Source organism: Chelmon rostratus, chromosome 22, assembly GCF_017976325.1.
Source record: "Chelmon rostratus isolate fCheRos1 chromosome 22, fCheRos1.pri, whole genome shotgun sequence".
NCBI lineage: Eukaryota > Metazoa > Chordata > Actinopteri > Chaetodontiformes > Chaetodontidae > Chelmon > Chelmon rostratus.
The window spans coordinates 185,388-200,000 of NC_055679.1; the positions used below are offsets into that span (position 1 = coordinate 185,388).

Below are 14,613 nucleotides of genomic sequence, written 5' to 3' on the forward strand. Positions count from 1 at the left end.
GTGTGAGCTCCAATGGACAATCAGATGGGCCAAGAAGGATTATGGGAAGAAGCTGGAGGAGAAGCTGGCCCAGAACAATGCATTGGATGTGTGGAGAGGACTGAAGAACATCTCTGGATTTGGACCAGTGGGATTTGGATTTGGAGTGCCAGAGGGAAAGCTGATGGAGACCAGCGCTGGGCGGATAAATTCAACTGTTACTTCAACAGATTTGATTTTCCCCCCACCCCTTTTGCCCCCACACCCAAACCAGCCTGTATCCGCCCCCTAACCTCTGCAGCACACCCCAGTCCCCCCTCTCCATCACATCTGCCAATACCTGGAATCAGTGTAACTTTATTAATCGCATCTTCTTCCTGTGATGACAAACATCCAAATCCACTCCTATTGCACTAAAAGGTATTTTTATACTCTTTGCCATAGTTTTATTATATTATTGCAAAAATCACTTTCTATTTTTTTTTCTGAAACTTATTATTTTTTTCATTCTTTAAATGTTTAAATTCTTTTTGTGGTTGCCTATTTGCACAGTTGTATTGTTCTTATTTGCACCTCCCAATGCTGTTTGCACCCCCCCTTCCCCATGTGTGCTCTGAAAAGCTTCTGTAACAGCAAATTTCTCCATTGTGAGATTAGTCCTATCTTATCTTATCTTATCTTATGTATGAAACAGATTTTAAGGCTCTTTATGATATTTCCACTTCTCACTCTACATCACTGACATCCCTTAATGTTCTGCTGACTCTCTCACATGATCTGTTCCTTGGCCCAGCATTAAAGCATTATTTAGTTTGTTCGCCCCAAGAGCTTCCCTGTAAAATTTAAGAATGTGCATTCCACCTTGGTGAGGTGTGTCTTGTGCCGATGGTCTAGCGTCATGTCCCCCTTGAAGATGGGTGAGGACACCTCGGAATGGGAGCTGTTGGGGTTGTGAGCCACCTGCTGGCGAGGAGGAGAGAAGGTACTGTAGAGAGCCAGGGAGCCGTGAGATGGTGAGGTGGGGATAGAGTGTGCTATAGCGTGTTCAGAGATGTTGCCCATAGTCTTTGTGCTGGGGAGCGTGCCAAAATGACCCACAGCTGAAAGCACAACAACAGAAGGAGAAAGGAAAGTCACAGTACAGTCAGAAGCTTTCCCTGCCTACAACATTTTATGTGATCGTCATTAAAATTGAGTTATATTCCAAAATAAAGAGGTCGACCATGAGAATAAAACAACTTAAATGGTATTTCTAAAAAATTACTACATAAGATATTAATGTTATCCTGGATTACTTTTAACCAGCCTAAAATGATTCTTAGTAGCAATTTTTAGGCTCACATTAATGCAAATAATGATGGTGGCAAAATGTATAATGTACAGACAAAATATTAAAAACATATGAAAAGTAACTGTGTAACAGGAGCTGCAAAACCATATTATGAAAATCTCTAAAATCTGATTAGTTTTTAAGTGGATTTCACAGGTAAAAGTTTCACTAGGTGGCACCAGGGAAAAATTAGCTGTTGGTCCCCACTTGCCAACCTGATAATCATATGATGTAACATATGCAAGTAGTTTGCTTTGGGCAAGAGTTAAAATTTAAACTTTCGTGGTTTAAAAATTCCCAGCATAAGCAGCAATTATTGAACTTATTAACAGTTGGAGGTGTCCTTCTGACAGTTTTACAGACATCTTTTTATTATGGTGGTCTAGGGCCAAATGATTTTTGGGCTGCAGGACTTTTTTTTTTTTTTTTTTTTGTAGTAGCACAGTTGGTTAGCTGTGGCAAATTGACAGGAAAGCTACCAAGTCACATAACTTGCGCTAACTGGCTACCATGAATGGCAAGGAAATGCAAATTTTTAAGAAAAAGTGTTTCGCCTACTTAGTCCCATTACACCTCCAGAAGGCTAGGCAGTGAACTCCGGCGTCCCAGAGTCACCCCCCCTAGTGCCAGTTCACACTGCTCCTACACAATCCAAACAGCACCGCCACATTCAACTGACCCAGAGATGCTCCAGGTAGTGGCCAGTACCGATGCTACCATTTAACTATTGCTAATGCTAATGCTAACCGCTAAGAAGAACAGAAGAAGACAATACAGTTCCTATGCTACCATTTAGCTAATGTTACGTGCTAACCGCTACCTGCTAAGAGGAACAGAAGAAGACAATAAAGCTAGATTCACCTATACTGTTAATGTTAATTGCTAGCTACCAACTAACTGCTAAGATACTATCATACTCTCACCGCTTTAGCTATTGTTAGCTGCTACAATGCTACCACAGGCCTAGATGCCACATGTAACTGCAGATTGCCACACTACCATCATCTACACCTGCCTCTCACCAACTGCACCAAAAAAGCGGGGTGGGAATACAAACCCTGGTTCGGGTAGGGGGTAGAAAATAAAGAGGTAGAGTCACTGTCTCTATTTCACCCCCCAACTACTATTATTTCTCCTGATCCATATCCACTGACTAGACCTAGCAGCCTCATCTGACATCTCCCTCACTGTCTTCCTTAAATTTTGCCCATGCACTCCCAGCTCCCTCAACAGTGAAACAGCTGACCCTGCAACAAAACCTCTACACCCCACCTCAACCGGACAGACCCTGGTCTTCCATCCCCTCTGCTCAGATTCTGTCTTTAAATCTGCATACTTAGTCTTCTTCCTTTCATAAGCTGTCTCCACTGAATTTCAAATGTTTCAAAATGTTGGAGGCTTAGCAGGCTAGGGTCTAGCTTTCTGAGCTAACTATCGACCAGGGTTGCAAATTTGCACTTGCAAACTGAACTACTCTTTTATTGCTCTTTCTGTAGGACAAGTAGTATTATATATCTGTCTGTGTTATCTGTACCTGTTGGCTGAGCCAGACTTTGCCTGGAGAAGGCTTGTCTCTGCTGCCACTCATACAGCTGCCACATGGTGTCGTCCCTCATCGACCTCCTCTTCTCTGCTGTGGTGACGATGGCAGTAGAGGCGGGACGGAGTGCCCGGTCATACACGGAGCCTGCCACGCTGCAGATGCTGTCAGGCCTCATCACGCTGTTCCGTGGAAGCGTGCGGTAGCCCTCTGGGTAGCAGGGCGCGATCTGAGCACGGTGGCTGGGCATGTTCCTGGGTAACGTCCGGTAGGATGTAATACTAGGAGAGAAAACAAAGTGATGAGAAATTAGTACTTGCTAATCACCACAGATCAAGGCTCCTTCTCCCGCCATGATAGGGAGGTCAGAGGTTAGTTTGTTGGGTTTTGATCAGATTTTAGTCAAGGCAGATGGCCACTCACCCAGAGACTGGTTCTGTCTGGTTTCACACCCAGATTTGGTCACTTTTTCTGTTAACCCGTAATAAAGTGATTAAAGAACCAAACTACATGAATGTTTTTTGTGACAAAGAAGTATCTGTTCTAATCATTATATCAGAGAAAAATCAGAGTTGTAGAAATAACTGGAAACTCAAGAGACCATGACATTGTGTTCTTTACAAATGTATGTAAACTTTTGACCACAACTGTAGTTGTTGTCACTCGGACTCCATATTAGCATTTGTCACTTGGGTAGCATGGGTAAAGCATCACAGGTGTGCATCTTGTTTAACCTTTACATTCAGCAGAGAGACAAGATAATACCCTGATCTGCTGTATCTATGCAATGAGCAGGATAGAAAAACTATACCATGTTCGTGTTTTAGCTCATTTAAATAATGTCAGAGGGCATATTGATTTAGCCATTGTCTGAATATTTCAGTGCATACATGTTATCTAAATTAATTAATTAATTAATTAAATTATTAAATCCTTCATTCATTTAACCTTCATTTATATTTAAGAAATCAGTGAGAAGAGACTCTCATTTAGAATGGCATTAGGCTATTTACAAAAACAAGGAAAAGGAAAAAACAAAAAATATACAGAAAGGCAATACCATATATCATAAGAAGAACCAGTAAAAAAAAAGAAAGAAAAAACAAATTTTGCTATTAGGAGAGATAAACTGATAGATGTATTAAAATAATTGAATTTTAAAAGAGGTGTGTCAGGTGAACAAAAGGCAATGATAATGAACATGAACACGCTTGAACAAAACAGCGCCCTACATACAGTATTTTAATTAAATCAATTAAATTAATTAAATAAATCAGGTTTATTCTCTCCACTGCTGCTCTAAATATTTACAGTGAATAACAAAATCACTTATACCCACCACCCCAACTTTATATGAACTTTATTACACATGAACATTTTCAACAACAAACCATTATTATTAAATTACCATGAACTTTTCTTTACTTTTATACATTGTATACGCTTTTTTCCCCCCACCATCAATGTGTTATCTTTTTCATTTAGATTTTTTACAACATCACAGTAACAGTGGGGAAAAGCATGCATCTTGCTCTACAGGCTATTCTTGCCACGGCAGAGAGCTATACCAACTCAGGTTAAATACATGAGGCACCTGGTTAAATACCTGCATTAGGTCACGATTTCAACACAGACTGACAAGCTGCTTGTGTTTAAAATGAGGTATAATCAGTAGCAGTCCGTGCATTAGCAGCAATATGTATATTATGCTAAAGCTCTGTTGCACTTCCACATGTCTAGCACATCAGCACAACAGTTACAACAGTTACCACAAATGACATAGGAGCTAGTAACTTGTTGGGGTGGGGTTTTACCTTCTCTTTCAAACTCAGTTTCTTTCAAATATACTTCTGACACTTTTTGCATGAATAACACAGGTTAAGAAAATTAATGTCTTTGAGGAGAAACTCTCTGAAAGCCGTTCTCCCCATTTATATGATTCATCACATCTAGCCCCACTTTGTGACGGCAGGCTTTTAGCCACGCATTTGATTGTGGCCATGCAGAACAGCTATAAGCACACTTGCTTTTAAACATGGTAGGACAACTATTTTTAAGAACTACTTCTTTTCAAGCATACCCTGGTCTTTCTTCTCACCTACAAAACTCTGACTGGTCAAATGTTCCTGCAACTGGGGAAAACAACTGTTATGAATACCACATATTTGACACTATGACACACAGTTTACAAGTAATTATGACCAAATCTACATTGTCTGTTCATCATGCTCCCATGTCAGATTGCTATAAGGCATCAATTTAAAGATAGAAGAATGTGATCTGTCAAAGAATAATAATTGACTGCTTGAGGATTTAACTAGCAGCACAATTCTGTATAAAGTTCAACTTTTCACACTTGCATTGGAGCAAGGGTCAGCAGGATGTACATTCTGTCATCTGCCCATGACAATGAGGGTCAACATGGGCATCATCAAAACATCTATGGGCAGGCCAAAATGTAAGCCAGGAGGGTCCAGGTATCATCATCAGGCTATATCTGTGAAAGAGTTCTTGGAGACGTATGACCATGTAGCCTGTACATGCAGACTGTCCATACCTATTGCACATCTGAGAATATGTCTGTACACAGACACCCAATGTACCTTATAAAAAACCTCATCTGTGTCTGTTTTGGAGTATATCAGGACCATAACAGGCCATGCCACTTTTGTTTGGACTATGATAAATGGCAAATGTTACTGTCATTGTTGTAATTATTTTTATAAATCTATTGTTTGACATTCTTAATTGATCAAACACATGCAGAGCATCACTAATCAAAAACAAGATTTGTCAGTATACCCATGTCAATAACCCATCAAATTACAACATGTATTTAACAAGAATGCTTCCCTTTGAGTCAGACCAGTACTTGTAGTTACAGTCTTATTTAGGCCTTTGAGAGGGACAACAACACTGTAAAATCACTTGCTCTAGGGGAGTTTAGAGATTTTCTTTTTCTTTTTTTCTTCAATTCTTACTTTTTCCCTGCTGTTTGATTTTCTTACTGATACCCAAACAACGGAACAGACTCATGTTTGTGTGAACACTTGGCAAAGGAGAGGGAGGAGCTAGCAAGATTTTGAATTAATTTCTAGAAATGATTAATCACTTATTGATTTGCCAAAAGCTTCTTCACAGAAACTCCACAGACTGCTGTACTGATCTCTGCCTGTACAGCAGCTTTGTTTTCTGACAGTACACCAGATTGATTCTTCCTATTGGAGACATGGTCATATTGAAAACACATATGTAGATGTCCCTAAATTAAAACATATCAGAATAATAAGTTAACAATTTACTGTGCAGTGTAATACATTCCACCACACTGACATAAGCACTGCTGGATTTGTTTAGAGAAACCGCTAAACAAAGTAGGATATAACTACAAGCCCCTGGCTTTTGTAAAAATAATAATAAAGATATAAATGTGATAATCACAATATTTGCTAACATGCAACTACGAGTTGGTGATATGGACAAAATTGGATATGGATAATAATAATAATAATAATAATAATAATAATAATAATAATAATAATAATAATAATAATAATAATAATAATGCATTTTATTTATAAGCACCTTTCAAAACACTCAAGGACACTATACAAAGATAAACAATAGTAAAAACAAGACACATTTTAAAAAAAGTTGGGGAAATTTCACCCTCTAAATTGTTTTTTAGACAGTAACCTAAAGTGTGGGTTTACAGGGCCCTAACAAGGAAAGAAAAAGGGAAAATAAATTAAGACACACATTTGGGAGCACATGAATAGGTGTACATGCACACACATTTACAAGGCTGCACATAACCGCTTCAGTACCACTGTACTCACTGCTCACCTAAAATGGTATGGCTGTAAGCAGGAGCAGGACTCAGTGTTAACAACAATCAACAATCAGTCCTACAACAACATTTCTCTATTTCCCTCATTTGCACCGAGTGCTGATAAAGATTACATGTGGCTCGGCAGTGCTCAGCTTGCTTTCCTCTCATTACAGTCTCATTCAATGATTAATTCATGGCAGCAGAAGGAGAAAGAACGCATTGAGAGCAAACAGACCATTGGCGCTCTGCACTTGTTCTGCTGCACTCCTTGGTACAGCCAGTAAACACCAGCTAAACGCCAGTGCTCCCAAATGAGATACACATCTGTGCTGACATGAAAAGCTTTCAGCTCTCTCTGGTCCACAAAGTCAGAGCAAAGGCAGAGGAAGGTACATAGGGAACAAATAAGAAATGGCAGAGCTGAAAAAGGTTTTACATTTTGTGCAGAAGAAGACCTGTTGGGAAGATTGTAGTGAGAAAGTAAAGAAGAAAGAAAGTACGTATATCTTGTCTGAAAGTCAGAGTGGACGGGCCTCTTTGGTGTTCGAACAAAGCTTGTTGGTTTGTTGAAATTTTTTTGTGGCCTTTATATATATATATATAATAAGAAGTCATAGTTGTCTTTGAGTCTTCCTGCTACATACCAGCAGCACATAAATCCCTCTATACACAGTAGCAGGAATCCTAACATTACTGTGTGTTAGCTGTTACAAGTTCAATGCAGGAGTCTGTTGCTAATTATGAAGTTGTTGCATTGTAACAATGAAAGTTTTTAAATGAATAATAATATATAACAATAATAATAATAATGATAATACAAATGATAGTGAAATAATAAATCGTGAAATTACTTTCACAAAGGCCTACATAGTATGTGTAGAAACTCAACTCAGAATGAACTTTTTTTTTTCATACCGCCAGGTCAGACCGAATGAATGAAGTAACAACTGTAATTATCTGACCATATTGGCAGTACTTGTTTTCTGATTTGATAAGACTCAAATGAGACCCACCTGCGGGTTGTTGATGTGGTTAAGTGGTCCGCCTGCCTACTGACATAAATGCAAGATCTTGTGATCTTGTAGTGTCAAATCTGAGAGTTACAAGACAAGATTGTGCCACTCCACTCTGTCCACTCTGTGCTCACTCTGTGCTCAGGGGCATGGGGGAGACAGGCACATGAAGAGGATTTCTGAACATGTTATCTTTACTCTTAACTCTGTATACTTAAGAAATCACATCTATGTTTATTTAGTGAAATCTCTGTTTACTAAGTGAGTCATGTGTCTGTTTAGTTAGTACTATCTCTGTTTTGCTTGGCCTATGTTCTGTTATGTAAATCTTTTTAAAAAATGTCCTAAGAGTTGGCTAGACACCAATAAAAACACTAGAATAGAGATAACTTGCTAAACTTAGTACAAAGCAGTAATCTGGAAAGTTCCTAAGATCCCAATAGATACTGAGGCCAGAGGGATCTCAGTGGAAAATCCCTAAAGGCTACAGTGGAAAATTACCAGTAGAAATTAGGTAAGAGATTATTAATTATGCATTAAAGGGGAAGACCCCCCTCTATGTAAACACCAATAAAATCAGTGTAAAGATGTAACTTGATAAAAAGGATGTGGCCAAACTGTATGGCCAAGCCCCCTGACAAATGTATAAAAGGTGATGCGCAGAACAGAATTTGGGCATTTTTGGCAGGACTTGCCTGGGCTTTTTGATCTGTGAAGTAAATAAAGCTCCCTGGACTCAACTCTTCTGGACTCCGACTCTTTTTCCAGACTCTGTGCATTTTTTAAAGAAAAGCTGATCTCTCCTAAGACTTAGAATTTTTAAGACTATAAGTGATAATATTAAGAGTTAAGAATTAGGCAAAGAATTATAATTTGACCCTGATCCAGTCAGTATCTGGTCCTTGGCGAGGCAGTAGGAGATCCCCGTCAATCTGATTGATGTAAACCATTTAAAGATACAATCACACAACAGCAGGTACAATTAATGGCAACAACAACAAGCCACCAAGCAGAAAATTGAGGCAACTTACCCATTAAGTCTCATACTAATACACTGATTGATAACACTCCAACAAAAATGAACCAGTTATATTAATCCATGGAAAGATGTTATATCATTTCGAGTAGCCAACATCTTGGTCTCAAGATTGCCACTGTGCTAGGACTTTTCAATTGAAACCTCACTTGACCTATTAGGAATCGTACATGTCATCTCCACAGAATGTAGCCAACAAGAGTAAGTTTGCAAGGTCCTCATTTTCTTCTTTCGAAATAATGATCCAGCCATTTGCAACTGATTGTGCAGATGCCTGGTGCTTTGTTTAGCTAATGAAATTCCAAAAACAGGGATATGCTGCTTCAGTGGGTAATTTACAGCCAAATCAAGAAATTCAGCACAAATAGGGTTATTACAAAGGGTTTGAAAGGACAAATATAGTAAATGCTCTCAATATAAAGATATGCTGCATAAATATAAGAATATATTCCCAGAATATGAATAAAATAGGCCTAAATATAGGCTGAATAATTATCTATTGTTATTTTTTGAAATAAGACTGGGGTAAGGCTTCATTCTGGGGTCCCACTGTGTTTTCCAGCTTATAAGGCCTACATATAGTCATCTGTCATACAGCATTCAGGCAGAAACAAAAACTGTCTACTTTAGTATCTTCAAACTTGTATTACTCAATGCAAGTAGCACTTAGAGTGACTCTGACTGTCTGGAATAAAACTTCAGAGTGTTACATTTCAGAAGACACCAAAACATGCATGGTTCAAGAACAACTTTCAGTTTACTTTGTTAATGCCTTGGACAGATGTTTTCAGCTAATTTTACAGGGAAGGTTAATGGTGAGCTTTATGGCTCAGTAAGACTAAAAGATATTTCAAATGTCCCAGTCCTCACTGACAGCCCCTTAAAGAAGAAACGACTGGACAAAAGGACCTCATTCTGCTAACGTTGGAGACAGGCAGACCAACATTATGCAGAAACTTGAAAAGTTCCAACAAAAAACGGTACCAATACAAAAGCAAACACACACGCACACACACACACACACTCAGTCAGTCTCACCTCCTGGTGTCATCGTCCAGTCCTCTTGTTCTCTGTGTGCGGACCCAATGTTCCAGCTGCTGCATGGAGTTGGTCCTGGACAGGCCCCTCTCTTGGTCCTGGACTGGAGCAGGGGGTTTTCCTGGACCATCAGCCAGGCTGATGTCCACCTCTGGTGGACTGCAGTCCACAGTCTGCTCCCCCAACCTGGACCCTGAGCCATTGACCTGCTTTTGGACATTAAGGTTGGACTGGCCCTGGCGAGATGCAGACACTGCTGCTGTGATAGCAGCAGCCTGAGCTGGCTGCAGCTTGATGCTGCTGATTTTATTCAGAGCTCTCTCTGCACTCGGGTCTCTCTGGAAGGCATATTTATCCCTGCCGCGGACAGTAGCATACTTTTCTACGTCTCCGAGAGTAGCATATTTATCCCCTTCTCGTAGCGTACTGTATTTTTTCACTTCCTTCATAGTGCCGTATTTGTCCACTACTTGTATGGTACCATATTTATTCCCAGTCTCTCTTATCGTGTTGTATCTGTCTGTCTCTTTTAGTGAGGGCTGTCTCTTCACCTCCTTTTGAGGAACATATTTTTGTCCATCTTTCTGGAGTGTGTGCCTGTCTCCTACTTTCTGCAGTGCATATTTTTCTCCATCCTTCATGAGCAAGTACTTCTCTCCATCTTTAGATGGAGCGTATTTGTCCTCTGTCTGCATCACTGTGTACTTTTCATCCACTTTCTGAACAGTGTACTTCTCTAGATCCTTGTGAATGGCGCATACCTCTCCATCTTTCTGCAGGAAGGATTTCTCTCTGTCCTTTCGCAGCAGGTACTTCTCTCCATCCTTGTGGAGGGAATACCTCTCTCCGTCCTTCTGAACAGTGTAGCTCATGCCATCTTTTTTCAAGGAGAACCTCTCTCCATCTCTCTGTAAGGTGTAGTACTCACACTCCCTCTGGCCATTGTGTTTCTCTACATCTTTCTGCCGTTTGTCATCAGCTCGTGATAGTGAATGTTGTCGCACAGGCTCACGGTTGCGTTCATTATTCTGGATCTCGGGCCGCGTTAGGGCTCTGTGGTTCAGTAAGTTGTTCAACTCTTGAGGTGTCCTCTGGTCCACTTTCAACTTGTCAAGTCTGGGATGAAAGAAAGAGAGGAATGTGACAAAGAATAAAGGAAAGAGTTTTCTCAGAGATTTCAAAGGCAACTTAAGTGTCAGAAGTCCTGTGTATGTCTGACACCCCTTCCAACACAGTCATCCTTCCTTCCTTCCTGGCCTTCCACTCTAAAAACCCTTGACAGTGGACAATAACAAACGTAATGTCAACACAATGAAAACGTCAAGACAACTTGAAAGGAAATGGTGTTCCACCTATCTGGAAGTATTTCCTCTCGCCTGGGAAGACAGTTGTAAAACATACAGAAAAGACCTCCGAAGTGCCAGAGCAGCCTATTACTCTTCACTAATCGAGGAAAATAAGAACAATCCCAGGTTTCCCTATAGCACTGTAGTCAGGCTGACAGACAGGCTAAGCTCCATTGAACCACATATTTCCTTAAGTCTAAGTAGTAATGACTTCATGAGCTTTTTCAATTATAAAATTCTCACTATTAGAGACAGAATTTAGCAGCTACCAACTTCAGTGGGTACTGATTTATCTTTAAATACAGAAACCACAGTAGCAGTGTTAAAACCTGTCTTTTTTTAGGCCGTTTTTCTCCTGTCGAGCTTTACAAATTAATCTCAACAATTTCCTCATCAAAATCATCAACCTGTATCTTAGATCCCATCCCGACCAAGCTGTTTAAAGATGTTTTACCCTTAATTGGCTCTTCTTTATTAAACATCAACCTGTCTCTGTCAACAGGCTATGTACCACAGCACCACCTTTCTCCTGTCGCTGTTGATATGGTAACTATGGATGGCATTGTGCTCGCCTCCAGCACAACTGTAAGGAATTTGGGAGTCATCTTTGATCAGGATAAGTCCTTTAACTCCCAAAACCAAATTAAATTGAAACACAAGCAATTCTTCAACACTTCTTGGTGTTGAGAGAAATCTGGAGAATATGAATATGTGGTTCAATTGTGATGTCTGTGTGTCTAACATTTTATCCATGTATTTATTATATTTATAATTTAGCATCTGTATAGGTGTGTCTCTGTGGTGAGTACCAACCTCCTGGATGGTTCAGTGTGGACAAGGGCAGCATCAGTCATGACTTTCATCCAGGATTCCATTTCTTTGGCTGTGTCAGTACAGAAATAATATGTCCGCATGTTGGGGTGAGTGGCCTGCAGTGAAGGGAGAGAGGGGGGAACAACTGACAGTGAGAGGGAGATAAATAGGACTAGAAGACACGGATGCGGCTGCGGCTCAGGAGGTAGAGCGTCCGTCAGAAGGTCAGTGGTTTGCTCCGTTACCTTGGCAGTCTACATGTCAAAGTATCCTTGGGCAAGATACTAAACCCCAAATTGCTCCTGTGCATTGGTGTGTTAATGCTTGTACTGAGCAGCCACCATTGTGTGAATGGGTGAATGCAGACTTGTGTTGTAAAAGCACTTTGTGTGGTTGTCTATACCACTGAATAAATACAGTCCATTTACAATTTACAGATCAACAGAGTGGTAGAGATAAAAGAGCAGTGTGAGAAATGGTGTTAGATGGTGACCTTGAGATACCAGCAGGGAATCTTTACATTATTCCTGTTGGCAGAGGACTATGTTATGATTATGATTGTGTGTATATGTATGTGTGTGAGTGTGTGTTTGTGCATGCTCCTTATCTGCCTGTCCATGTGTTACAGCTCAAGTGTGAAAACACAGTACTGTAAGTGTGAAAGTCTTCAATCTTCCACTTTATATCTTGGCATCAGTAAAGCTACATACAAAAAAATGAGACTGAGGTACGACTAACAACTTCCTGTATGTGTATAGTATTTTTTCTGATTATGCCGTGTATGTGTAATGATGAGGCTCTGTACAGTAACTCCAATCATCAAGTCTTTACTCTTCACTTTGCATAACACAAACTAAGGCGGAAACAGCATTTACTGTAAGTCAAGTAAACAGCTTCTTTAAAGGAATAGTCAAACATTTTGGGAAATTTGCTTATTCAGCTCTTTTCAAATTTTGAGACGATCATTCTCATGTTCCATGTTAAGTACAGACCTGTAGTTTGCCTAGCTTAGCATAACAACTGGAAGCAGGGGCAAACAGCCTGGTACTGTGTAAAGTTCAAAACTACACAATCAGCAGCTCTGTGGCTCACTGATTACCAAGTTATATGTCTCTTATTATCTCATACATTACAGAAATGCAAAAACTTAAGGTTTCAGAAGGTTTGATGATGGAACAAAGACATTACAATGACAGACCTGCACAGACTGTCCGAAAATATGTGCCATTTTCCCATATTTAAAGGATATCATCTCTCCCGCTTCCCTACAAGGACAGGATTTTCACTCTGCCTCTTGCCCTTTGGAAGAATTATTGTCACTTTTGATTTTTGCATATTTTTGGAAATTGGACCAGCTTTCTGAAGCAGCTGCTTCTGTCATCCAATCAGGGTGAGGGTGTAATGTACTTAGTAACTGACTTCCCTTCTTTAAGCCTTTCTTTAGAACCGGTTCTAAAAACCTTTTGAAGTGACCTTTAAGCTACTTGTGTCTTACCTTGAAGGCATATTTCTTGCTGATGTGGTCATCCACCGACAGCATGGAGATGTGAAAACTGGGAAGTAGTATACTTCCCAGGATGCTATCCTCTTTCTCATCTCCACCAAATAAGAAAGAAGAATAGTCATATGTCAACATATATAAAGTAGGACATTTGCATTCAAACCCACACTGAATGTCTGAATCTGTCTCAGGTTCAGTCAGTTAAGATCAGCAAGGATTTATTAGTGACAAATTAGGCTGTAGATTGAATAAGGGGCTGGACTGGTAGCAGCACAAAATATTGATCTTTGCTTTGTTTTATGTGTGGTGGTACTGAGGGGATTCCCAAGGTCAAATCACATGCCAAACATGCAGAACTTGGGTTTGCTTGATAGCAAGTTGAAACAGGGGTTTGTTATACTTCAGCTCAGTAAAAGACACATCAAAGAATAGACCATTTGTAGAGAGTAGTTGTATTGTTTTGAAAAGTGAGGGGGACAAGCCCCCATTCTTCACTATCTGCATACTTGTCCAAGGATTGGGAATGTGTTGTCAAGTCTTGCCCTTGACTTTGAGAACATGGAGGTCTAGGGTTATGTGGTTGATGGTATGACGAATGACAAACACATGATGATGGAACAAAACCCACTGAGGCCCACTGCAGACAGAGACAGAGAGAGAATGAGAAGATTGGACGTCCTTATGAGCTCAGTCCGCTTTCCATGTAAACTATGATCTTGTTTCCTTCCCTGTGTGTGGTCCACAGCATGGATCTCTCTCTCTCTCACACACACACACACAGATGAACAGCTGAGAACAGACTCTCAGATGGCAGCACAGAGAAACACTGCTTTCTGTTCACTTCTTGAATTTTGTCTTTCATATTTCAGAAGCAAAACATGTGGAAAGAAACAACAATCTGAGCCAAATCATGTTGGGATGGTAGTGACTGCATCATTTTATCACCTCTCTGTGCTCTGTATAGCATGATGCTGTTTTGATGGGCGCTTACAGGCTACAAACTAAAGGCAGCACAGCGCAGGCAGAAACATGTTTGGTGCACCAGCTGCAGCAAAAACCTACAGAGCCTCAAGCCAGCGCTGCTGTTTGCTTTAGCTGAGCCTGCACACTGAGCACTGCAGCTCCTCCCTCCCCATCCCCATTACTGAATTATTGAGATACAGAACACACACACACAAAATGAGC

General features: G+C 40.2%; 1 protein-coding gene across 9 annotated transcripts in view; it reads right to left on the minus strand.

The window, feature by feature from the left end:
• The window catches only part of LOC121625816 (pleckstrin homology domain-containing family A member 5-like), a 206,896-nt gene that overhangs the window by 41,007 nt on the left and 151,276 nt on the right, over positions 1–14,613 (minus strand). For all 9 annotated transcript variants that reach the window (XM_041964090.1, XM_041964094.1, XM_041964096.1 and 6 more), the window contains 5 exons: positions 13,423–13,523; positions 11,928–12,043; positions 9,769–10,884; positions 2,844–3,130; positions 841–1,079 (listed from right to left, as the gene is read on the minus strand). In XM_041964090.1, the coding sequence (XP_041820024.1) occupies positions 841–1,079; positions 2,844–3,130; positions 9,769–10,884; positions 11,928–12,043; positions 13,423–13,523 (1,859 nt within the window). The remainder of the gene's footprint in view (positions 1–840; positions 1,080–2,843; positions 3,131–9,768; positions 10,885–11,927; positions 12,044–13,422; positions 13,524–14,613) is intronic.